We start from the raw sequence: 24,250 nt of genomic DNA, 5'->3' as shown, positions 1-24,250 counted from the left end.
CTTGGTCAGACCATAGCCCCTCCCCCCCAAGATCTTATGTCCACCAGGGGGTGCCACCACTTCCCCCTGGTGCTGCTGGAGCTGCTGGAGCTGGGAGTGGCAGGAGTTCTGCTGAGCTGTTGCAGGTTCCTGCTCTCCCCAACACCGCTTTCACCTGGACCTACAGTGTCCCCTCCCTTCTCAGGGAGACGGGAGGCTGCCACTACCTGCTGCCATGACTGCTCACAGTGAGATGACTGACTAGTGGGGCCCCTTCAGCAGCAAACAACATCTGCTTTCCTACTAGCTGCTCCAGCAGTACCTTTGTGTTTACCCAACTGTGGCGAGTCCTCTGCTCCATTCCCCCTCTCCCACTGTTTTATGTTCAGCTAAATAAGCCAATAGTGGGATTGCCACTTCCCTCCTATGTATGCCTGTGTGTCTGAGTGTGTGTTTATACCGCAACCACTAGCACACACATATACCCCACTCTACCACACAGCAGCCCTCCCTCCCCACCCAGAGCAGTTGTAAGCACAACCCTGGACCCCGAATCAGGAGTCCCTCTCTGTCATCAGGAGGCACCACAGGGTGCATTGCTATATGCCCAAACACCTCTCCCCATCCTTTGAAACATATGTGAGGGCCTTTTCTTGTGCAGTGGGACCCCAAAGATCATGGCGGCCTCCAGACAGTATAGCAAGTCTTCTATCTTGCCACAGAGGCTGCTATGCAGTAAGTAGTAAAGAGGCTTGCAGTGGGGGCAGTCATGTCCCCCTTCAGTCCTTGGAAGAGCTAGGGACCTGGGTGGTCCTTAACCCCATCCCCATCTACCTTCCCAACTGGGCCCTTCAAGGCCTTGGTAGAGTCCCCAGTCACCACCCTCCTTCTGGGGTGTCAGGACCCCAGCCTCTACTACATTCAATATCTCTGTACCAGACCAACATCCAAGTGGGCAGAGGCATCAGGGGCCTTTACAGTCCCCTTCTAAGATTCTCCCAACAAGGTCTTCTGCATAATGAGGCATGTGAGGTGCTTCTAGTACTGGGAACTGGGGCATCTTTGCCAAAGGTGCCCACTCAACCAGCAATGCAGGGGAACCGTGTGCCCCCAAAGAGGATAAGGGTGCCACAGGCACCCACAAGGAGGAGTCCACACAATCTCAGGAGACCCCATGCCACAGCCACCAGTAGGGTCCCAGGGAGGATGAGTGCAGACAGGAGAGGGTGGCAAGGAGGACTCACTTGTTTACCCCCAACCCCTCCCAACACTACCACTGCCACTCCCACCTAGCTCTCAGCACCCCAAGCCAACCCCTCCCTGGGACATCTTGAAGCTAAGAGGTACTGGTTCATTATGGGTGGCCATCTGCCACCCAGACCAAGAGTAAGCACAAGGCCCAGGTGCAGCTTGGGTCCTATGAAATGGAGGAGTCCCCACCTGCCAACTACCTAAGAGGGGGAGTGACATTTAGGTCATGCCCACTAGTTCCTGAGTTACACCGGGAATTCAACCCCCAGAAAAAATAAAAGAGTTAGCCAGTACCATGATGGAGGAGGGTCCAGGGCCATCTTGCAGTAGAGAAACCGATAGAGGAGATCCCCAACTACACTAGCCACAGTCTGCCCCACACCACTTCAGATACTGAGGCCCTAGCTTCACCCACCCCTGGAGTGGATCCATCAGCTAATGACTAAAATTTCAATTTTTTAGAATTTACTGTTTATTTACTGCTTATTATCATTCAATATATTCAATACAAGTGTAGCTAACTAGTGTGCTAGAAAGCATAATGAGGCTCTCACAGCCTAGCAGAGTATCAGTTCTGTAACAAGGCAATTATCACACATTCTAAAGATAGATATATATTTTTTGAGGGTAGAGAGTGTGTAATCCTGAGAAGAGAAATGGCCCAATCTCCCATGCATTCAAAAGATAAAAGTGCAGCTTCAGGGATTAACTCATCCTGGTACCTAAAGGTCCCTATTAGGGATGAAAAGATTCTAACTATATGATTGCATCTTAATAGGTGCCTGGTGCATGAAACACATGTGGATAGTAGGTCCATTAGTTGAACAAGGTATATTGAACCAGACCATGAATGAATAAGCACCAGCTAGGTACACAATGAATGGACTAAAGGAATAGCACTTGAGAGGAAGAAAGGAACAGTGTGTTCATCACTTGGAAAATTCCTCCAAGTGAGACCATAACAAACTGGAGCAAATGATTCACAGAAGATGATCATCTGTTGGTCAGACGTCCATCTTTCTATGTACATCCCTAGGGCACAGTGTATGGTAAGAGCCTTTGCTTGCTTGCTAATAGTCATATACTCCTAGTGTGTATCGATAAAAGTCTCCAAATTATTGACTAGATGCACTGTGATTGGTCATTTTAGGGATATTGCACCCTGCCCACAACTGAGTATCATCTGTTAATTTTTAAAATCAGGCCAACAGTGGGGGAGCCCTCCCTTCTCAGACCACTGGGAGAAGGTGAGAGCTCTGGGAGAAAGAGTCCCTTCCCCAGGGCTCCACAGAGGACACCATCACCATCTATTGGTGCCCAAACTATTTTCTATGGCCCTCACCAAAGCCAACCCTGCCACAGTCTCCAGCATGTTCTGTGGCTTCAGCACAGAGCAAGAAGAAGTAGGTCCCCCACTGAAAGCCTTTCAAACCCCAAGGGGAACCTTGCAGAGACAACCCTAACATTTGCCCTGTCACTATCCATGATGCTCTCTCCTCCATTTCAATGGGCTGCAGCACTGCCTCTCCCAGTGTTGGGGGATGGGTGATTCAGGCAGTGCTTTGCCAGGCTTTTGATCCCCTGGGGATGGAGAAGCAGGAAACAACTGGCAGTTAGGAGGAGCTCACTGAAGCTCAGGCACCCTGGCCTCTGTCTCCAGGTTCCCAGCTGTGGTCACCCAGGGTGCTGACCTCCTCACTGAACCCTTGCTGAAAAACATGAAGCAATCTCCACCCCCAAGGCCTCAAACATGGTCAACCTCGTTGCCAACTTCCTCAATATGCCTCTGATGATAAACCTGAAGCTGGTGGTTCTGGTGATGGAGGTGCCCTAGAGAATAGTTCTGGCCAACATCACTCATATCAGAGATCTCCTGGACTATGCCAGGCAGGGGTGGGAAGGTCTCTCTGTGCTGGCCCAGTGCATTGAGCTCCCCACCCTTCATGCTCCCTGCCACATACTCCAGGAGGGCCAGGCTACACTGCTTAACACTGCTGTCACCTACAAGGACCAGGTCCTCCATGAGGACAGTCCCTATGCACTAGTATCCCAAAGCCCACTGGAGTTCAACATAGGATTCCTGCTTCAGCAGGCCCCATGGTGCTTCCAGCCCCACCATCTCAGCAGGATGGGAGATACCAAGCTGGTCTGCTTTGGTGCAGCCCATTGCTGCCAGCTGTACATGCTAGTGCTTCACACTCTCCACTACCTTGTCTTGGCATCCTACCCAGGCACCAAGTGGTGGGACACCCATGGTGAAGTTGAAAGTCCACCCTGATCCCATGAGCCACTTGGGACCTCAGCTGGTGGCTCTATGGGTGTAAACCTGGCATGATTCATGGACTTCCCTGACACCTGCTCTTACACAGAGAGAGACAATTGGTGGACAGCTACCTGCATCGCACCAGGCAGCAGCCTCTTCCAGAACCTCTTGCTGGGATTCTGGCTGTACTACGCCCATCACCTTTTGTTTACACAGCCCCACCAAATCCTAGCCCTAAGCAAGCTAGCAATATACCCAACTTGGAAGCATTAGCAGTGAGTCCTGGCCTGGCTACACATGTGTAGGATGGCTAGAGGTTAGATATCTCTGGAATCTATAAATTTCTGACCTTGATGATGCTGTGAGCTACTTTCCAGATATGATCATGTGAAGTCCACCGAGCTGCCTGTGCAGATATAATCCAGTTGCATGTGCAGATGTAATCACTGTGGCAGGAAAACTATGTTAATGAGACATAAGGTAAGAATGATTCTGAGTAGTCCAGCTGAAGTGAACACTTGATTGATGGAGTGATGTGATTGATGACTGAATAACAGCACGTGTAACAGGTGATGTGATGTGACCATTATAAAACCTATGTGAGTTTTATACTAGATGGGCCCTGGTAGGCCCCCTGCTCCAAGAGGACCGCCCACCTGTTTCTGGGCCAACAGCCCACCTTCTCACCCACCACACCTTGATCTTAACTGATGAATTTGTTGGTAATAAGCGGGAGGCTTCCCATTTTCTGCCCCAATGCCAGGGGGTGCTATCTGTGGCTCCATTCCTCCCCTACACCACAGCCCAAGCCTCGCAGATGGCATCTAGGTGTTCACATTATTACTGGCCACACACTGGGCCCCAGAATCCTTCTGATTAAAACCCAACCTAAAGTCCTCTCCTCAGGCAGCCTCATACAGGCCAAGTAGCTCCCTGAAGCCATTTTCCCCTCTCAGGTGTGGTCCCCATGGGACCTTTGGCTACCATCCCTGGCCCACTTCCAGGCCACTCGGAACCCATGGCCCTTGGGTATCCCTTGTGGTGGGCCCCTGGCCCTTTTGACAGGTCTGGTCCTGGCCCCAGCATGGGCCAGTCGAGGGTACTCTCTCAATCAGTTGGAATCTCTAGTCCCTCACTCCCTCCAGGGGTCCACCAAAGGGGTAACGCACCCGGTGGGGGGGCTAGGGGTTAAGGTGCCCCCACCCACCTTTCACCAGGGTGATCACTGGCCTGGCATTTGCTGGGGGCTCCCACACCACTGAGAGACCTACCAAGCCACCCACTCCCGGCAGGGTGTAGTTTTTGGTCGTACCCAGAACCAATAGCCTCCTGCCATCCCCTACAGCTCCTCCAGTTGAAACTCAGCAGCCCTCAGGCCAGGCAATGTTGTTGCCAGACCAATAACAGCTAAACTGGCCTGTTTATATGGGCAGCCCTGAACCTAACATGGCTGTCATCATTAGGCACCTGGTGGCTGCCAGCTCTGGGGCAAAAAGTGGCAGGCACACACAGTGCCCTGCCACAGTGAGGTATCACCGCAGTGCATGACTGGCACGTGACTGAGGTCTGACTAGATGTGATGGTGCACACATGTCTGAGACTGTGTGGCTACAATCTGATGTGATAGAGAATGCGAATGGGGATTGTGTGTAGCTGGGTGTGATAGTGGACAGTGTCTGATTTGAATGTTCTCTGCCATACATGAGTGCATCTCCTCAGTATGCCTGTCCTGTCATTCATTGTGAGGGTAAAGTATCACCCACCCCTTAGTATGAGGTGCTTAGTATCCAGTTGGAGGAAAAGCAAAGAAATTCTCAGTGAGTGAGGTGGAGACTGAAATAGTTTCATAGTTTCTAGGATCAGAAGGGACCTGAGTAGATCACTGAGTCCGACCCCCTGCCATGGCAGGAAAGAGTACTGGGGTCAAACGATTCCAGCAAGGTGTACATCTAGCCTCCTCTTAAAGACCACGAGGGTAGGAGCCAGCACCACTTCTCTTGGAATTTGGTGCCAGATCCTAGCCCCATGACCGTGAAGTAGTGCCTCCTGATATCTAGCTTAAATTTACCCTCTGCCAAATTGTGACTGTTATTCCTGGTCACTCTTGGCAGTACTTGGGGACAGGGACTCCTCCAGTGCCTTCTGGTCCCCTCTGACTAGTTTGTAACAGGCCACTAGATCCCCGCTCAGCCTTCTCTTGTGAAGGCTAAACAGGTTCAGGTCCCATAGCCTCCCCTCGTATGGCCTGCCCTACTGCCCCCTGATTATGCGAGTGGCCCTCCTCTGGACCCTCTCCATGTTGTCCACATCCCTCTTGAAGTGTGGCACCCAGAACTGGACGAAGTACTCCAACAGCGGCCTGACCAGTGCCCCACAGAGAGGGAGGAGCACCTCCTTGGACCTGCTTGAGATGTAACTGTGGATGTATGACAAGGTGTGGTTGGCCTTCCTGACTGCATCCCCACACTGCTGGCCCATGTCCATCTTGGCATCAGTGATGACTCCAAGATCCTCTGTACTGAAGAAAAGGCAGTTAACCAGCCTGTAGGTATGGTGCTGGTTCTTTTTCCCCAGGTGCTGCACCTTGCACTTGTCAGTGTTGAATCCCATCCTATTCTCATCCGCCCACCCCTGTAACCTATCTAGGTCTGATTGCAGCCTATTCCTCCCTTCTAGCATGCCCACATCCCCCCACATCTTAGTGTCATCAGCAAATTTGAACAGGATGCTTTTTACCCCCTCGTTCAAGTCAATGATGAAGATGTTGAACAGTGCGGGCCTGAGGACTGAGCCCTGGAGGACCCCACTGCCCACATCGCTCCAGGTTAAACATGACCCATCCACTACCACTCTCTGGGTGCGGCCCTCCAGCCAGGTGGCAACTCATTTGACTGTGTAGGTGTCAACACCACAATCCCTGAGTTTCTTAATGAGAACAGGGTGAGAGACAGTGTCAAAGGCCTTCTGAAAGTCCAGGAAGACTATGTCCACTGCTACCCCTACATCTAAGGATTTGGTGATCTGGTTGTAGAAGGCCACCAGGTTGGTGTGACAGGACCTGCCTCTAATGAACCCGTGTTGGTTGCCCATAAGCATAGTCTCCCCTGCTGGCCCCTTGTGGACATGTGCCAGAATAATTCTCTCAAAAATCTTGCCCAGGATTGAGGTAAGACTAACTGGCCTATAGTTTCTAGGGTCCTCCTACCTCCCCTTTCTGAAGATGGGAACCACATTGGCCCTCTTCCAGTCCTCTGGCACCAAACCAGAGTGGCATGAGTGCTCGTAAAGCCGTGCCAGGGTCCCACAATGACCTCAGCCAATTCCTTCAGTACTCGAAGGTGGAGATCATCCAGACCAGCTGATCTGAATACAACCAGTCCCTCCAGAAGTTCCTTAAGTAGTTCCTCACTAACCTTTGGCCTCGGTGCGCCTGCCCTGGTGTCCAAAGGGGACCCAGAGAGGGGGGTGGCTGTTCCGGTCCCTGCTTAGGAAAATGAAGCCAAAGAAATTATTAAATATGTTAGTTTTGTCATCTGGTGTGATGACCAAATTTCCTAGCTTGTCCTGCAGGGCTCCACGTTGCCCAGAACCTTCTTTTTCCCCCTATGTATTTAAAAAAAGGACTTCTTGTTGTCCTTTATCTGGGAAGCTAGTGCCAGTTCCATCTTTGCCTTGGCCTTCCTGACTGCCCCCCTGCATCCTCGAGCAACCACAGTAGAATCCTCCCTGGTGATGGCTCCCTCCCTTCCATTGGGTGTGCACCGCCCTTTTAGCTAGGAGACATTCCTGGATGATTTTGGTGATCCATGGGGGCTTTTGCACCCTCCTACCCTCTTTGATCCATGTTGGAATTACCTCCCTTTGGGCTTGGAGGATCTTCTCCTTAAGGAGCAAACACTCTTCTTGGACACCTGTCTCCCCTCCCCTCCAGAACCTCAGTGTTTCCCCGACTATTATCTTAGCTCATTGAAGTCCACCCTCCTGAAATCTAGGGCTGTTGCCTTCCACCTTGTGCTGGATGGTGAATTGCAGCAGGCGATGATCACTGTCGCCCAGATGGTCAAGCACCCGCAGCCACCTTACCAGGTTGTCACCCGTGTCCAGCACCAGGTCCAACAAGGCATTTCCCCTGGTGGGGCTGTGCACCTCCTGGGTTAGATGGAGGTCCTGCATTCTAGCTAGGAACTTATGTGAGCAGTCAGACCTGGCTGACTGCTCTTCTCAGCAGATGTCTGGAAAGTTCAGGTCACCCATGATGACTGCATCCTTTGACCTAACTACCTCTGTGAGCTGACTTAAGAATTCCTGGTCTAGCTCTTCCCCTTGGTTGGGTGGTCTGTAGTAGACCCCCACTGTTAAATCTCTTTCCCCTCAACTGCCCTATATTCTAACCCAGAGCACTTCAGAATGCCCCTCCTCTGATTCTTTGCTAATTAATGAGGATGTGCATTCCTCCTTGATGTAGGGTGCCATGCCCTCACCTTTTCTCCCTGTTCTATCCCTCCTGTACAGCCTATAGCCCTTGATATTGACACACACAGCTAGGCAGGGCCTTAAATGCCTATATACCAATGCTAGTAGTATGGGGAATAAGCAGGAGGAACTTGCGCTCAGAATAGCCAGTTCAGACCCAGACATAATAGGGTTAACAGAAACTTGGTGGAATTCATTCCACGACTGGGCAGTTAGCATTAGGGACTACAGGCTTTACAGGCCGGATAGAGAAAGAAGGAAAGACAGGGGTGTGGCACACTATGTCAAGGAGCAATACATATCCTCTGCCAGCAAAATGGGGTCAGAGGAGGGGCAAGCTGAAATGCTCTGGGTCAAGATGCATGGGGGCAGTGGGGAGAGGGATTTAACGGTGGGGGTCTACTACAGACCCTCCAACCAAGGAGAGGAGCTGGACCGGGAATTTTTAGGCCACCTTGCAGAGGCACTTAAGGCAAGGAATGTAGTTGTCATGGGTGATTTAAATTACCCAGACATCTGCTGGGAGGAACGGTCAGCCAGGTCAGATCATTCCAGGAAGTTCTTGGCTGAGATACAGGATCTCCACTTAATTCAGGAGGTGCACAGTCCCACCAGAGGAAATACCCTGTTGGACCTGGTCCTGGCCACAGGCGACGACCTGGTAAGGGGCCTCCAAGTCCTTGACCACCTGCGTGATAGCGATCATCACTTACTTGAATTTACCATCCAACGCAGGGTGTCAAGGGCCAGAGGCAAGGCAGTACCCCTAGATTTCAAGAGGGCCAACTTCAACAAGTTAAGGAGATTAGTGGGAGAGGCATTGGGGTTTTCAAGGGCAGGGGAACTCAGTGCCCAAGATGAGTGGTCATTCCTTAAGGAGATGATACTCCGGGTCCAAGGGGTGACCATCCCAACAAAAAGCAAGGGGGGGAGAGTGCCTGAAAGCCCCTTGGCTCACCAAGGGTGTCCAGGAATGCCTGATTGCCAAAAAGGTGGCATACACCTGGTGGAAGGAGGGTGCTATCTCCAAACAGGAGTATACTTCCTCTGCTTGGGCCTGTAGGGGGGCTGTCAGGAAAGCTAAGGTGGACATAGAGCTAGGACTTGCATCCAAAATCAATGATAACAAAAAGTCCTTTTTCAAATATATAGGGAGGATGAAGAAAGCACTGGGAAATGTGGGGCCCCTGCAAGATCCTCTGGGCAATCTGGTAGTTGTGCCAGAGGAGAAACCAGACCTCTTTAACCAATTCTTCACCTCTGTTTTCTTGGGCAGGGACCGGGACTTCCCAACCGTGATGCAAGACAGACTCGAGGGGAACGCCTCCAGACCTCAGGTTGGGGATGACCAGGTTAGAGAGCTTCTGGAGGGGCTGGACTTGTTCAAATCAGCGGGTCCAGATGCTCTCCACTCCAGGGTGTTGACAGACCTAGCAGGGTTTATTGCAGGGCCCCTGGCATGGCTTTATGAGCACTCGTGGTGCTCAGGCCAGGTGCTGGATGATTGGAAGGTAGCCAAAGTGGTCCCCATCTTTAAAAAAGGGAGGACCCGGGCAACTATAGGCCCGTCAGTCTCACCTCAATCCTAGGGAAACTCTTTGAGAAGATCATCATGGAGCACATCTGCGATGGGCCTGCCTCAAGAGATGATGCTCAAGGGCAACCCACATGGTTTCATTAGGGGCAGGTCATGTCAGGCCAAACTGATTGCCTTTTATGATCAGGTCACAAAAGCCTGATTTTGCAGGTGTTGCCATGGATGTAATCTTTCTGGACTTCAGCAAGGCTTTTGACACTGTCTCCCACCCCATCCTCATTAAAAAATTGGGTGACTGTGGCATTGATGCCTACACAGTCAGATGGATTGCAGATTGGCTCAAGGGTCGCACTAAGAGTGTGGTGGTGGATGGGTCATATTCGACCTGGGGAGAAGTGGGCGGTGGAGTCCCCCAGGGCTAGGTCCTTGGGCCTGCTCTGTTCAAACTCTTTATCAGTGATTTGGATGACGAGGTGAAAAGCACCCTGTTTAAATTTGCTGATGATACCAAAATTTGGGGTGAGGTGAGCATGCTAGTAGGGAGGAAAGATTGCAGCAAGACTTGGATAGGTTACAGGGGTGGGCTAGCAAAAACAGGATGTGCTTCAACACTGACAAGTGCAGGGTGCTGCACTTGGGCAGTAGTAACCAGCAGCACACTCATAAGATGGGAAACTCCCTTCTTGAGAGCACGGAGGCAGAAAGGGATCTTGGAGTCATAACTGACTCCAAGATGAACATGGGCCAACAATGCGAGGTCACTGTTGGAAGGGCTAAACGCACTTTGTCGTGCATCCAACCTAGATCCACAGGTGCATCTGTAGCAGGGCCAAGGAGGTGATCCTCCCCCTCTATGCAACACTGGTCAGGCCACAGCTGGAGTACTATGTCCAGTTCTGTGTGCCCCACTTCAGGAGGGATGTGGACAACTTTGAGAGGGTCCAGAGGAGGGCCATCTGAATGATCCAGGGACTACAGGGCAGACCATACAATGAGAGACTGCGGGACCTGAACCTTTTCAGCCTTCACAAAAGAAGGCTGGGGGGGGACCTGATGACAGTCTATAAACTCACTAGGGGAGACCAGAAGGGTTTGGGAGAGACCTTGTTTCCCCTAGCGCTCCCTAGCATAACAAGGAATAATGGCCACAGGTTGTTGGTGAGTAGGTTTAGATTAGACATCCGTAAGAACTACTTCACAGTTAGGGTGGCTAGGATCTGGAACCAACTTCCAAGGGAAGTGGTGCTGGCTCCTACCCTGGGGGTCTTTAAGAGGAGGCTTGATGCCTACCTAGCTGGGATCATTTGAGCCCAGTTTTTTCTCCTGCCCAGGCAGGGGATCGGACTTGAAGATCTGTAAGGTCCCTTCTGACCCTACTTCTATGATTCTATGATATTCACCGCCCAATCATGCGTTGGGTCCCACCACATTTCTGTGAGCCCCACTATATCTGGTTTGGTGTCAGCTAGCAGACGGGTAAGTGCCTCTTACTTGTTTCCCATACTATCAGAGTTTGTGTAGAGGCATTTGAGGCCCCCTGTGGATGTGTGCACTGGCCCCCTACTTCCAGTATTACCCTGGCCCCTGTTGCTTACCCGTGTATATGTTCTGCTCGTCAATCTAGGTTGGGCTGTACTTGTGGCTGTTGCTTGGCCTGGCAGTCCAAGGCTTCCTCCGCCCTTATCTTCCACTTCCCCCAACAAGTCTAGTTTAAAGCCCGCTGAATAACAGGCTCCTTTCCACACTAGGCCCTCAGTGCTCTGGACTGCTATTTAGTAGTGATATGTTGGTGCTGTTTGATTCCCTATTTTAAATATTGTATATACTGATTAGTCTCGTGTGTCTGACTTGTAACTATTGTTGATGTTAGTTGTGGAACTTGTTACAATATACAGTTTCAATTGATCTGTATCCTGTGTTTCGTGGTTATTGGTGTATTTTCTGTCTGGATACGGCCAGGCTATAGGCCAGTTTCTGCAGCAGAGACCCTTTGTAGGCCTACCAAAATAAAATCAGCTGACAAGTTATAGAGGCCTAACCACCCTCTGTTTATTAATATAGCTCACCTGCTGGCTTTCTTCAGAAGAAGTTTTGGTCAGGAGGACCCCCAGGGATTGTGTGGCTGTTTTTCTGTCCCTTGTCTGCTCCCATCTCCAAATAGTGTCCATTACCTTTTTGGACTCATTTGAGGGCTGGAGGTCACTGATGTCTCATGTGCTTTACTTACTGCCCCCCCCCTTGGTGTACTTGTCATAACCTTTGCTCTCACTCCTGTCCCTCTTTTGTTTTTAATTTGTCCCAAGAAATCTTTTGGTAGGTCTATAGTGACCTTTCTTAGCAAGGGAAGCTTATAGTTTGCCTTGGTGGGCCTATGCCCATGTTCTCTGGCACATCAAATAGGCCTATGACACAAAATGGCAGAGAGTGAATGCTGAAAGGAAGAGTGAGCAGGGTATGACCAGAATTGTTTCCACTGTTATTCTCTCACTTGCAGCCTCCAGCATTTATAGTCCAGTAAGTTATGATTCAGAGGCTGTACTGCTAACTGCCATGCTCAATAGATACTGAGCCCTAAGACATTCTTTGTAAATACCATATAATTTCACCAACAGCTGAGTCATGGCTAATAAAGCAGATGCCACTAAGGCTAACTTCATAGCCAGAGCATTCTTGCAACAGTGAAGAGCTGTTTAACAAATATTTCAATGGGAAAAGTTAAGGAACATTCCTTAAGAAGGTATCAAAGGGAATATGAGGTTTCCAATTTCCATCTAAGGATATTCAACCCAAGGTCAAAAGGATGTCAGAATCAAAACCTGAGTACCTGCAACAATAAACATGAATCAAAAGTAGCAAAAGGAAAATTGTGAAGATCTTATGAGGTAGCTCTTCCTGGAATGTAAGCAGTTTGGAAAGCTGATGGGAAAGGGTATCCTAGGTAAGGGTATTGTTTAAATATGCAAAACAAACAGAAATTTTACATGGTGAAGAGGAACTGAAGATAAAGAAGAGACATTCACCATAGATGAAGGAATGTATACAATAACATGAAGTGTCTTGAGCACCATCAATTACCTTAGCTGTTATAGGTATTACCTACTCAGTTACACAGGCTCTCAACACACACACAAAAATAAAGTACATTTCATGTATAATATAACAGTAGCTTATGGGTCAGACATGCCTGAGCCATAAAACTGCTTTCTCCACTTTGAGTATGTCTTTGTAGTATAACATTTCTATGCAGGAGTTCTAAAGCAACTTCAGCTATCAGAATCAATGTGGTTTCCCCCAAGGTAATATATATTGCTTCCTAGCAGGGTTAGTTAGTACAGATTGACAGTCATGTTAAATTGGCTATACTGTTTCTTGTACCTGGTAGCTTATTCAGAACTAACTCAAATATCTTTATATGGTGCTACATCACGCCATATAGGCTCCATCTACACATTACACTTAAGGCATGCTTAACCAGTTAATCATATCTTAAGTGGTTACCCGGCCACACATTCAATCAAAAAAGAGGAATAAGTTGCCATGTCATTACACAAAATGTGTGTACTATAACTTTGGAGCGTATTCCTATCACATCATTAATTGTACATGTGACCACAGGCCCCTGTGTCTGCAGCTGAACAGAGCCCCATCAGCTGATCAGAATTCCCAGCTGGGGAAGCCTGCTTCTTGCTAGTGCAGAGGGAGCCCGGGATCAGTAAAGTCAATAACACACGATGAAATCTAATGTACAATCCACATGATCACACCTTCTGCCATATATACATAGCATGGGAGGAGGTATAATTGTGTGGACTGTGTACTAAATACCATCACGCTTTTACCTGCTGGTGTACAAAACCCCATAGACATACACACAGGTTTTTATGGATGGCTTAGTAATTATAATCCATAAGGTAAACTGATTTAACTGTTTCATCAGAATCTATTTTCCATGGATTATATCATAAACAGAAAATCTTATATCTCCCCTTTAAAAGATGAGAGCTAGGTGGACACATATATAAAATTGCCCTCTAATTTTAAGGACCACCATGGACAAATTCCAACACAAAGGTATATTGCTGCAATTATCTTGCATTTGTCAGCCAGTGGTGTTAAATATTGCTGTTCAAGAACAAAGGACACAGGGCAGTTCAAATTAGCAGTTAAATATCTGTGTACAGGTGGTGTGCAAATCAACAATGCTGACTTCTACGATTGCCACCCTAGCTGCCTTCTCCAAAAAGCAGTTGTCTTGCTGTGTCTGTACCTACATATAAGCAAATTTACAGCACATAAGACAACCCTCATCATACCGTCAAAATTACAGGCTTGATTACACCTTCAGTGAAAGCAACTGCAAAGCTGCCAGAGATATCAGATAAAGCTAAGTGAAGCAAAACACTACCACCCTGTTATATGGTTGTTGTGTATCTGATGATTAAGGAATATGATAAATCTGATTATCCTAATCTGATGATTAAGAAGTATTAATACACTGTGCATTTCTGCATCTCCCAGTATATTTCCTATGTATGGTGAGTTACAAGAATGACTTAGGTTTTGATTCTGAAATGGGGCTATAGTTACAGTAAAGTCAATAACACTCTATGGGATCATCCTCATGCCCATACACAGCCCTATTGACTTTACTTGAGCCATTAGGCAGCAGAAGGCCAGGGTTAACAGGGCTTCGCCCCACCAAACATGGCTCCGTTGCTCCAGTGCTGCTGCTGCAGTGCTGCACCCTGCAGCCCTGCTGCGTGCCAGCCCCACAACGTCCCTGCGGAAAGAAGTGGTGGCCCTGTACTGCCCTGCATCATACCCTGCACCGCACCCTCCACTGCCCCCTGCACCACCAGCCCCCACCAATAATATTTTCTCCTGCCACTGCTGCTGGTGCCCCATAGATGCAGAAGTGTTGTTTATAGTTTACTAAAGACTGTGGGCCTAACACCAACACCCTCGTCCCCCAAATAATTTGCATGCAATTTTCATGATGCAGAGTTGAGTTGATACTGTAGAAACCAACTCAAGAGGTTTTACATATGCCAAGTCATCTATTGATTCCTGCATGTAGTTTTTTAGACAGAACATGTTCTAGTTAAAGCGTGTCTTTGAGCAAGTAGCTCAACTCTATTACTAAGAATGCTCAAAAGAAATACAGCAATTGGATATTCCTAACTGAACAGGTAATAAAGGTGCTCCAGGATTAAGTTCCATGACATATGCCTCAGGTTAGCTCATTTGTGTTAATCCTAAAATATTCAGTAAGAGGCTGTAATAGTTAGGCAACAGTTTTCAGAATCTTAATTGGGGTGCTGTGAACATCTGCTAGGTTTTAAAGGCACAACTTCTCTTGTTTTTAGACAGCCTGGCTGCATCCAGATGAGCATGGCCATGTGGTATGTGACTGTGGTGCCACAGACACATCTCTCACACATTTAAGCATCCCCTGCACTGCTACCTTGCAGTGTGTATGTGTGTGTGTGTGTGTGTGTGTGTGTGTGTGTGTGTGTGTGTGTGTGTCAGGGTGAGGGGGGTTGACCCAAGGTTCTCACATGGAAAAAAAAGCCGGGGGGTGCATGTGGTGGCAATGCACAACACCCAGAGCCTGGCCAGCTAGAATCACACTCCAGCTGCCATCCAGGCTCCCAGCTGCAGGAGCACTGCAGCTGCAGCTTCTCTGGCCCCCAGGGCCCCAGATAAGGCTGCTGGAACCAGCACAGTTGTTGGCCCCAGCTTTCCCTACCCCGCCTGGGGTAATCTGCCACACGTCAGAGCACACGTGGCACAGAAGTTCCCTGGGGATAAGTTGCAATGGCATAAGGTGTGCTGCTGCTACTTGTCCCTGGGGAACCAAACGCCCATGCTCATCTGGATGTGGCCCCTGTGGTTATTTTTATGTAGGCAAAGGAAATGTTTGCTCTTTTAATACTAAAAGAGTATCTTTAAATACTAAAAGAGTATCTTTATCAATGCAGCCCCTGGGTGAATAGGTAAAATAAAAGCAAACAATGAGGGGGAATGAAACACATCATTCCTCTTTTGATGTGATTATTTTTAATGACTATGCAACTACCTTTCAAATTGGATATCTTTTCTGTGATAAACCAAAAATAATTGGTAATGTACATGATATACCAGCCCACAACACTTACAGGGGTTATACAGTGATGTTTAAGCCTCCAACAAAGAAACATCTGTCTGATATAACTAGTTTTAAAATATATATGGTTTCAAACATGATTACCCACACTTCTCAACAATCAGCTCTTACCTTCTAAGGGAATGAACTAGCAGCTGGAGCTAGAATCTATTGGAGACTGTGTAGGTGTGTTAGCAGGTGTTTATGAGTGTCTATGTGTATAGGTCTGAAGTGCCTGGTGAGATTCATCCAGGTTAGAAACACAAAAGTTTAGTTTTTTAGTTTAGTTTTTTCTTTTCAATGTCTTTGAAAATCATATTCAAATGATTCAATGCCTGCACTTTCTTTCAGAAGGGGTTCTGTTGTGATGACTAAACAAAGTCTATAGAGCCATCCTTTCTTCCACTTACAGGGCATTTTTATACATACTGTGGGATGTGGTGCCGGGCACATTAATTATAGAATCATAGAATCATAGAATCAATGAGTTGGAAGGGACCTAGACAGATTGTCGAGGCCGACCCCCAGCCATGGGCAGGAAGGAGCACTGAGGGTGGCAGGGGTCATAAGTCCCCATCCAGGTGCCTGTCCAGTCTCCTTTTAGCAAGCCACATTAATTAAAACTGCCCACGTGTCCTGTGTATCAGCATATCCATGTGTCCCCACACTAAAAAAAGGCAGCAAGGCACTTTGAACTAAGGCTCATTGAAAGTCATTCATTTCAAAACATCCTGCCACCATTTTTTCAGCACAGAGACGCACTGGGATGCTGATACACGTGACACACAGGGCTGCTGGAGTGCATCTCCAGCAGACTTGATTAATCAAGTCTGCTCTGAGATGCTGGATATCCAGCCTGTTAGAGCAGGCCCTATGTACATGTTTAGGAGCCCAATGTTGCAACTGTTCATAGGATCAGGAACATTACATATGCATACATGTCAAGTGTTTACCTCATCCTGTCCTGCGGCCATTTCTGTATTTCCTGGAATCCTAACTTCTCAGAGATGAAGCATTCATGAAATGGTTCTTTCAAGGCTGTGGTTTAATGGGATCATTATTTAGAACATCTTTTGCATCCATTCACTTAAAGAATTGCATTTGCAATAGCATTTGGCTTTGACACGATTTTGAACATACAACATGTAGTCACTCAGAGCATCCTACAGCTTGAAAGAAAAACAAACAATAAGAAACATGCATTTTGAATAAAATATAATTGTTGAAACTACTGAAGGTAAAATAACTCAATGTTTTTTAGTTTTTACTGAAAAATTGGCTTAATTGTTATTAAAAACATTTTACTGTGGCCAGTGTTACCTTGGTAATTATCTACCAATCCTATACAGATGAGGTCTAACTCCAATGTAATTTATATGATTTCCTTTCCTGATGATACATACAAAAGGAATCTTATTCCTTTTTCCTTGCCTTAGGTTAAAACCAGAAGACGCTGAGGGCCTTAGGACATGTAGTACTGCCTCAGGACTACACTACAGAGTGCTGTAGCAATCACTCCCTTTGTGCATATGCTTTTTTCCAAAATGAATGTATTTTAGCTTCCAATATGCTTGGTCTAAGGAAAGCTTCTTGGCATGTGGCCCGCATTAGATTAAGATGGCTCCATTACATCAGCTTTAGAAGGAAGAGCATGCTGAGGGGGCATGGGGTAGTCTACTATGGTGCTCCCTAGCAGAGTCCTGAGGCAGAATGCCTTGACTGTGCTAGGCACTGAGCCATGGGAAGACTTGGTTTAGCAAAGTAACTGATAGACTAAAAAATAAGTTTTATTAGTTCCATTTTGTTTCCAATTTAATATGTATCCATTTATTTATATTACTCTGTGGTATGGTAAAAGTACTATTTAGAAAGTAAAAAGAGACATAAAAAGATTATTTTAAAAAAAGGAAGGATAAGATAAGGATAAGAAGGGAAAGCTAGTATCACATGAAGGTAAAAGAGAGAATGGGAACTTGGAGGAAACCATTCACTATGAAACTATGAAATAGTGGGGGTAGAGAGAGATATGGTTGAAAAATCATCCCAGGAAAAGTTTGCTCACCCTTGCTTTTAGAAGTCTTCACAGGGTGTCCCTCTTATATCACTGATAATAGTAAGTGATGGGGACTTCTCTGCTGCCTAGGGGATTATACTGTCCCATTACTTCCTCCATTTCTTTCTCTCATCCATATGGCTGCATGGTTTCAGCGAATATGAAGTGTCATCCTTGGAAATCTTATTTATAATGAGCAGGGAACCTGGTTTTCTCTGATTTAAAAAAAATTGCCAATTTTTGGATTAAAAAAAGGTACCCCAAATCCACATTTTTCCATGATTAAAATGAAACACAACTTCATTTTAATCATGGAAATATGCAGATTGGGGGAGGGGGGGTTATATCTGAAAATTGGGGATTTTTTTTATCAGAAAAAAACAGGATCTCTGATTATGAGTGGATCTCCAAAGTTGTGTTCCCTAAAAGAAAATAAAAATGATGTACAGCAGTGCCATTTCAGAAATCCAATCAAGAATCAACAATATTAATGTTCTTACAGCTTGAAATAACTAATAATCATACTGGCAAAGCTAAAGCAGAGTTTTCTAGTGTTTCAACAAAACCAGAACAAAATAGTTGATGGGGGCTTTACATTTGAATTTATAAACTGTGGAATTTACAATCATTGACTATTTCACATTCTTATGATTAACAGCTGTTTAAATAAATCCATCTAATAATATTGAATCCTGCCTAGTAATCACAGACTAATCCCATTTTCATGCTTAGAAAGTGATAACAATGAGCTCCACTGGGTTATAAGGATTCAGATAAATAAATTGAGGTCCTTCTGCATTAATTCTAGGATAGTGCTTTAAAAAAAACCTGAATTTATCTGACTTGCTGCTTCAAAAAGATCATGTTTATGACCTTAATCAAAAGTAAGAAAGACAGATAAGTCAATCCTTGACACTTCTCCACAAAGACCAGACCATCTGGACACAGCACATTTGTAACAGGTGCTTATGGGACTTAGAGCCTAATTCTGGCCTAGATTCTGTTCTGTATGGGTGACTCTGTTGCTATGTGCAATTGTGCATTGCATTAATTGAAGAGACTGGAAAAGGCCAAGTACAGTAATTAGTCAGTTGGTCATGCAGAAAAGAGACTAGTGGCTTTGTGCCACTAAATGCTGAATGCACAGATGTGTAGTACCATCAACTTTTGCTCTCTGTGGTATCCTGCTAATCTCTGGAAGGTAAAGTAAAGATCTGTCTTAGTCCAGATTTTTAGTCTTGGAAGCAACAACATACATTTCATAACCACTGAGGGGAAAAATGGTGAATTTGACTGACCTGAAAAACAAGTCATATCAGCATTAAATTGTCAGAACAGTAAAAGCACCAGATGGGCCAAATATGCTTTTGAGGTTTCTTGGTTCCAGGCTGATCTTTGATTTACCTGACATCACCTGGTATACTTAGAAATTAAAATTGATACGATTCTTACTTTTTTTCATTTTTGTTTTCTTTTAAGCATATTAAGCTGATTATTGCAGACCAAATTAATGATTTCACAGAAGTGACCAGGAATTTTCAGCAAATCAATTTTTTCACTGGCACTAATTTTGTCAAATCCAGGATGGACATTTCTGATGGGAGAAAAAGAGGGTTTTTTAATAGTGAATAGCATGGTGATTACTGCACTAATTTAGGATATATAAGGCTGAGATTTAATTCCCTGCTCTGCCTGCTTCAGAGCTGAGACTTGAATCACAGTTTCCCCTGTCCCAAGTGACTATTCTAATCATTAAACTGTTGGGGGAGGGTCGGGAAAATGCAAAGATGAAAAAAAATGAAAAGAACTCATTTTTATTTTGATGCAGAATGAAACAAAATTCTGTGTGTATGAGTGTATGTTGTCTGAATCCAAAGTGTTATTATATTAGACTCTTGACAGAACTATTTTGAAGCCTCATTTTCTCAATATGCAAAGTTTTACATTAAAGATTTACAGGACTGGGGCCCTAGCTTTTTCTCACCTTCCTATATCTCATGTACCTGAGGATGGGCAATGAAAGCATAAGCAGGCCATATCACAGCATCCATGATTAAAGAGAACTGTCTGCTGGTTCCTATGGAAATTTTGTTTTAAAAATGGTATCATGGTGTAGCATATAATTTTTTTTGCTCTGAAGTTCAATGAGGCCATCTGCTACTTAAACTCCTTGGAATGGACTTAGGAAACAAAGTGCTATAGATTCTCAAATATTCCAAATTATCATGGGCTTTTGAAGCACTACATCACTTTACATCAGATGAGAACTAGAGAAATCAGACTAATCATCCTCTCACACCCATGCTGCTGGGCAAAAGGTCTGTAAATATAGACATGTTCTTCTTTATCATGTGTAGAAACAGCCAGCCTCCTTCCACCTACAGGCTGGGGTTAGGAAAGGAGATGGCTTTCATTCCAAAATGGCTAATGTGTCTTTAAATTATACATTCTGAAATGGAACATCAGTGACTGACTATTGGTTTGCATTTATTCACCTTGCAGATACAGGTAACTCCATCTCTCTCAGCAAGGCCAATAACTGAAGATAGAAAAAGACCACAAGATGGACTGTAATTAGGCTTCAGATTTATTTTATTGACTAAGGACAGAAAAAAAAGATTAAGACTGTGCCCAAGCATTAAAGAAAGAGTGCAAAACAAAAGGTGCACAAAGAAAGATCACATTCAACATAAACAGGTTCAGGAGAATTGCTCATCTGCTGCCCCATTGGCTTTACTTCCATATGGAAAAAGGGGATATTTCCACAGAGAAGGATTTAGAGGGCTAATCATCCTTGAAAAATGTCAGTGGTTTTTGTGTGTATTCCTCTCCAGAGATTACTGAGCATTGGTGCTCTACCTAATAACATAAAGAAACAAGTGACAACACAAAAAGAAGGCGTGATAGAAAACAGAACCATGGGAAGAAAAATGGGCTGGAAAGGACATCAGGAAGTCATTTATTCCAGCCCTCCACTCAAGTCAGGATTATCCAGCTAATGATGGAAAGCAAGATATCATTGTAACTTTATTGGACTTGAAAAATCTCTCTGCAACTTTAAAACAAATCTTTGACAGAAACAGAATGATTAAGAAACACTGTCAGTTGCCTCAGTCAGATGTCAGATGCATAGAAGACATCTGTTCTAAAATTGCTGTAAAATATTCACTTGTTAAAGGTCATAAAGAATGGAAAAGATTCTGCCATCAGTGTGTAAAAGACAGTGACTGTTACGTTAATGGAGCTAAGAGTATACTGGTATACGGAATAACACATGAATTATAATCGTGGAATGCTGGGACTCCGTATACAGTGATATCACCGAAGGCTGTGGGAGTGGGCAGTGAAGACTGAAAATGGTGTATTACGACATTCTTTTCTGCTTCAACATATATTCATTATAATTGTTTGTTTCAGATTACCCACATCGCTGAACCTCCCTACTGTTGTTAGCCTAATAATTAAGGTATACAGACCTAAATTTCTCTTTCTGTTACAGCAGTGTGAATCTAAAATAACTTTACATCTATCGATGGAGTTATTACAGATTTACACCCAGGTGAATAAAGAGAAAATATTAACTAAGGATCTTCAGAGTCAATACAGGAACTGTTCTTGTAATGTTCTACATTTCAGCTCTGGAGGCAACCAGGCAGCCAGCCAAAAAATACTTTAGGATGCTGTAATAAACAAACAAGCATGAAGAATGACTGAGAAATACAAGCCATAGACAACTCTCTCAGCCAGACTTCTAGCTTTATGCATATTTATTGCTCCTCTTGTGACCAGTCCAGAGTTGGGATTACCTAGGCTACTCATTATTGTCTCACTGAAATTATCTTTATGACATCACTGCATACAACCAACCACAATCTCTTGAGTGCCTGTCACCAAGGCACTGGATGGCAAGCTGATTAAAGAGCAACACAAAGTAAGTACTTCAAGCTATCTTATATTGGTCAGACACCTGCCATATATCTGGCCAGCTCTTTAGTTGGTGTAAATTGGTTTAACTCCAATAGCTGACAGAGAATCAGCTCCTCTGTGTATTCAAATGGTATCCTTAATAGAAAATTAGTAGTTCGTTAGTTAATTGCTTTTTGTCGCAAAGGTATAACTTGCTACCATTTTAAACACAGTAGAGGATCAACCCCTTTATGTACATGGTATAATAGCAAAAAAGAAAGCAACATACTACTGTTGTAACCAAGGAGAGGATTCAGGCAATACCTAAAAATACAATTATTCACACAGTTCTTGATTATTAGATGAAAGGGTGGGTGGGGTGTTTAACACTGGTTTAACATTGGTGGTCTTGGACATTTTTACATATGCTCCTGAAGTGGCACTGGGCACTTTAATTTGCGAGCCAAGCTAATTAAAAGTGCCTGCACATCATGTGTATCAATGTTGCTGTGTGCCCTCATGCTGGTGGTGGGGTGGGGCTAAAAATGGTTGGTGGGGTGCTTTGAACTAAAGCTCATGAGATATGTTTTATTTCAAAGCACCACGCTGCCATTTTGTCAGTGCAGAGATGTGCAGCAACACGGATACATGCGACATGCAAAGCTGCCAGAACACATCAATTTCTGTGCTACAGCAGACTCGATTAATTGAGTCTGCTCCCTGAATGTGTGTGGGTTCCCCTTGGTTTTTATTTGCATGCAGCAGTGTAAATCAAGAGTGACTCCTCTTAATTAAATTGCATTATGCCATTAGAAAGTGAAAATGAAATCATAATCAGATCTCCTTTTATTAAGGAAGTTAATGATTTTATGCATTTAAAGTTCTTAGATGTCATCACTTAAAGACAATGGTACACATTTAATGAATTACGAGCTATTGCATTTTTAAATAAATAATGTCGTTTCATAATTATTTTAAGTTCAGAAATGTTTATCTTTAATTCAACTATTAAAGACAAAAACAAAATGCATATCTGGCTACTTTATGTTCAAAAAGTACGTGTAAATTTACACAAAATTTTACTCCCAGTGACACCATCCTGCTATGGAAATTTTACTTCGCAACACCACATGTGTAGAAGCTGATGTGGCTGGCTGGGGCACAAGGCTGCTTCACAGCAGGGGCTGCCTGCCAGTAATTCCCGCATTGGGGCACCCTTGTGCTCCATCCAGCTCCTCCACACTAACTGAACCAGGCTGAAGCAGCCCTGAGCTGGCAGGCTGACCCCTCAAACCCTCTGCCAGCCAAGGGCTGCTCTGACCCAGTTCAATGTGCTGCAGTCCAAGGAACATGTTCAAATGGTGCGCCCCGAAGCAATAAACTCCCTCACAATAAGCACTGGAGTTTATTGCTTCTAATGAATTGCACATGTAGCCACACCCATTAAGAGTGAAATCTGATTTTAAATACTCCAGGTGCTATACTTGAAATTGTTCCCCCCCAACTATGCATACCAATAAATGGATTATACACAACTTAATCTCCTAAACTTAATTTTACCATACATTCTTTACACAAACCGAGAACACACAATATTTATCAGGTGTTTGAACTGATTTCATTACTGATGGTGTTAATTCTGTATCCCACAATGTTCCTCTGCAGAAGTGCTTACTGAGCCTTCAGTTTCATTTTTCATCTGATGAATTACTAGCAGGCTGAGCCGAGTTTGAACCACAGACCCCACCCCCTTGAGGGTGCAGCTAAGTGACAAGATGATTTATTTTGAGGATGGCAAGTGGTTAAATGAAAACAGTTCTTTACCTGTACAGCCCTCTTCCCCCTCCTCCTCCCAACAGAAAAAGCTTAACCAAAGCCTTCGGAAGGAGAATCAGATCCTCCGGGAGGAGAATCATGCCCTTCGTCAGGAAAACAGGGCTTGTCGTGTGGAGAACAAGGCCTTCCACCAAGAGAATCAAACCATTCGAGAAGAAAATAAGATCCTCTGGGAGGAGAACAAGATCCTCCAGGAGGAGAAAAAAAACACAGAGAAACAAAGTGTTCTTGAAAAGCAGGAAAATGCCCTCCGAAAACAGAACAAGGCCCTTCGGGAAGAGATTATAGCTCTGAAAAAGCAAGAAATAGCCTTTGCAATGGAGGAAAAAGCACTTCAGCGGGAAATTATGGCCCTGTGGGAAGAGAACAAGGCCTTCCAAGAGCAGATCAAGGCTCTCCATATGGATGACAAAGCCCTCCGTGAAGAGGAGAAGGCACTCCGTGAGGAGAAAATTGCACTCCATGATGAGAAACTGTCTATCCAGGAGGAGTACAAAGCTCTTACGGAGGAGAATACTGCCCTCAATAATGAGAAGAAAGCCCTGCTGGAGGAAAACAAAGCTCTTCAGGACTTGAACAAAGCCCTCTATGGGGGGGAATAGGACAATTTAGGGAAAAAAAGACTTTGGCAGGAGGAAAAAAGGAGGACAAAAGTTGTAGCCAGAGGTCATGGGCCAGTTTGTAGACTAAGAAAGCAATGTAAGCACAAGGGTGAAAACCGGGTGTTTGGCTTAGTGTTGAAATTAGTCATAATTTCAGTTGTGTATCAGCATGCTTGAGCCTAGAAACCTAATAAAATCCTGCTGG

At 45.3% G+C, this 24,250-nt stretch overlaps 1 protein-coding gene across 1 annotated transcript; it reads left to right on the top strand.

Moving 5' to 3' along the window:
* The first annotated feature begins 23,382 nt into the window (after window positions 1-23,382).
* LOC149874921 (uncharacterized) lies at window positions 23,383-24,045 on the top strand. Its single transcript, XM_090031710.1, has one exon. It carries the CDS (start codon window positions 23,383-23,385, stop codon window positions 24,043-24,045), a length of 663 nt encoding a protein of 220 aa, XP_089887836.1.
* The last annotated feature ends 205 nt before the right edge of the window (window positions 24,046-24,250 follow it).

This window comes from Crocodylus siamensis, chromosome 1, assembly GCF_052110815.1.
Source record: "Crocodylus siamensis isolate JL-2025a chromosome 1, ASM5211081v1, whole genome shotgun sequence".
Classification (NCBI taxonomy): Eukaryota; Metazoa; Chordata; order Crocodylia; family Crocodylidae; genus Crocodylus; species Crocodylus siamensis.
Note: the sequence above shows the minus strand (reverse complement) of the source record. Positions and strands in the feature narration are given on the sequence as shown.

Coding starts and splice junctions, on each gene's coding strand:
- LOC149874921 (XM_090031710.1), top strand. CDS start 23,383: ATGATTTATTTTGAGGATGGCAAGTGGTTAAATGAAAACAGTTCTTTA.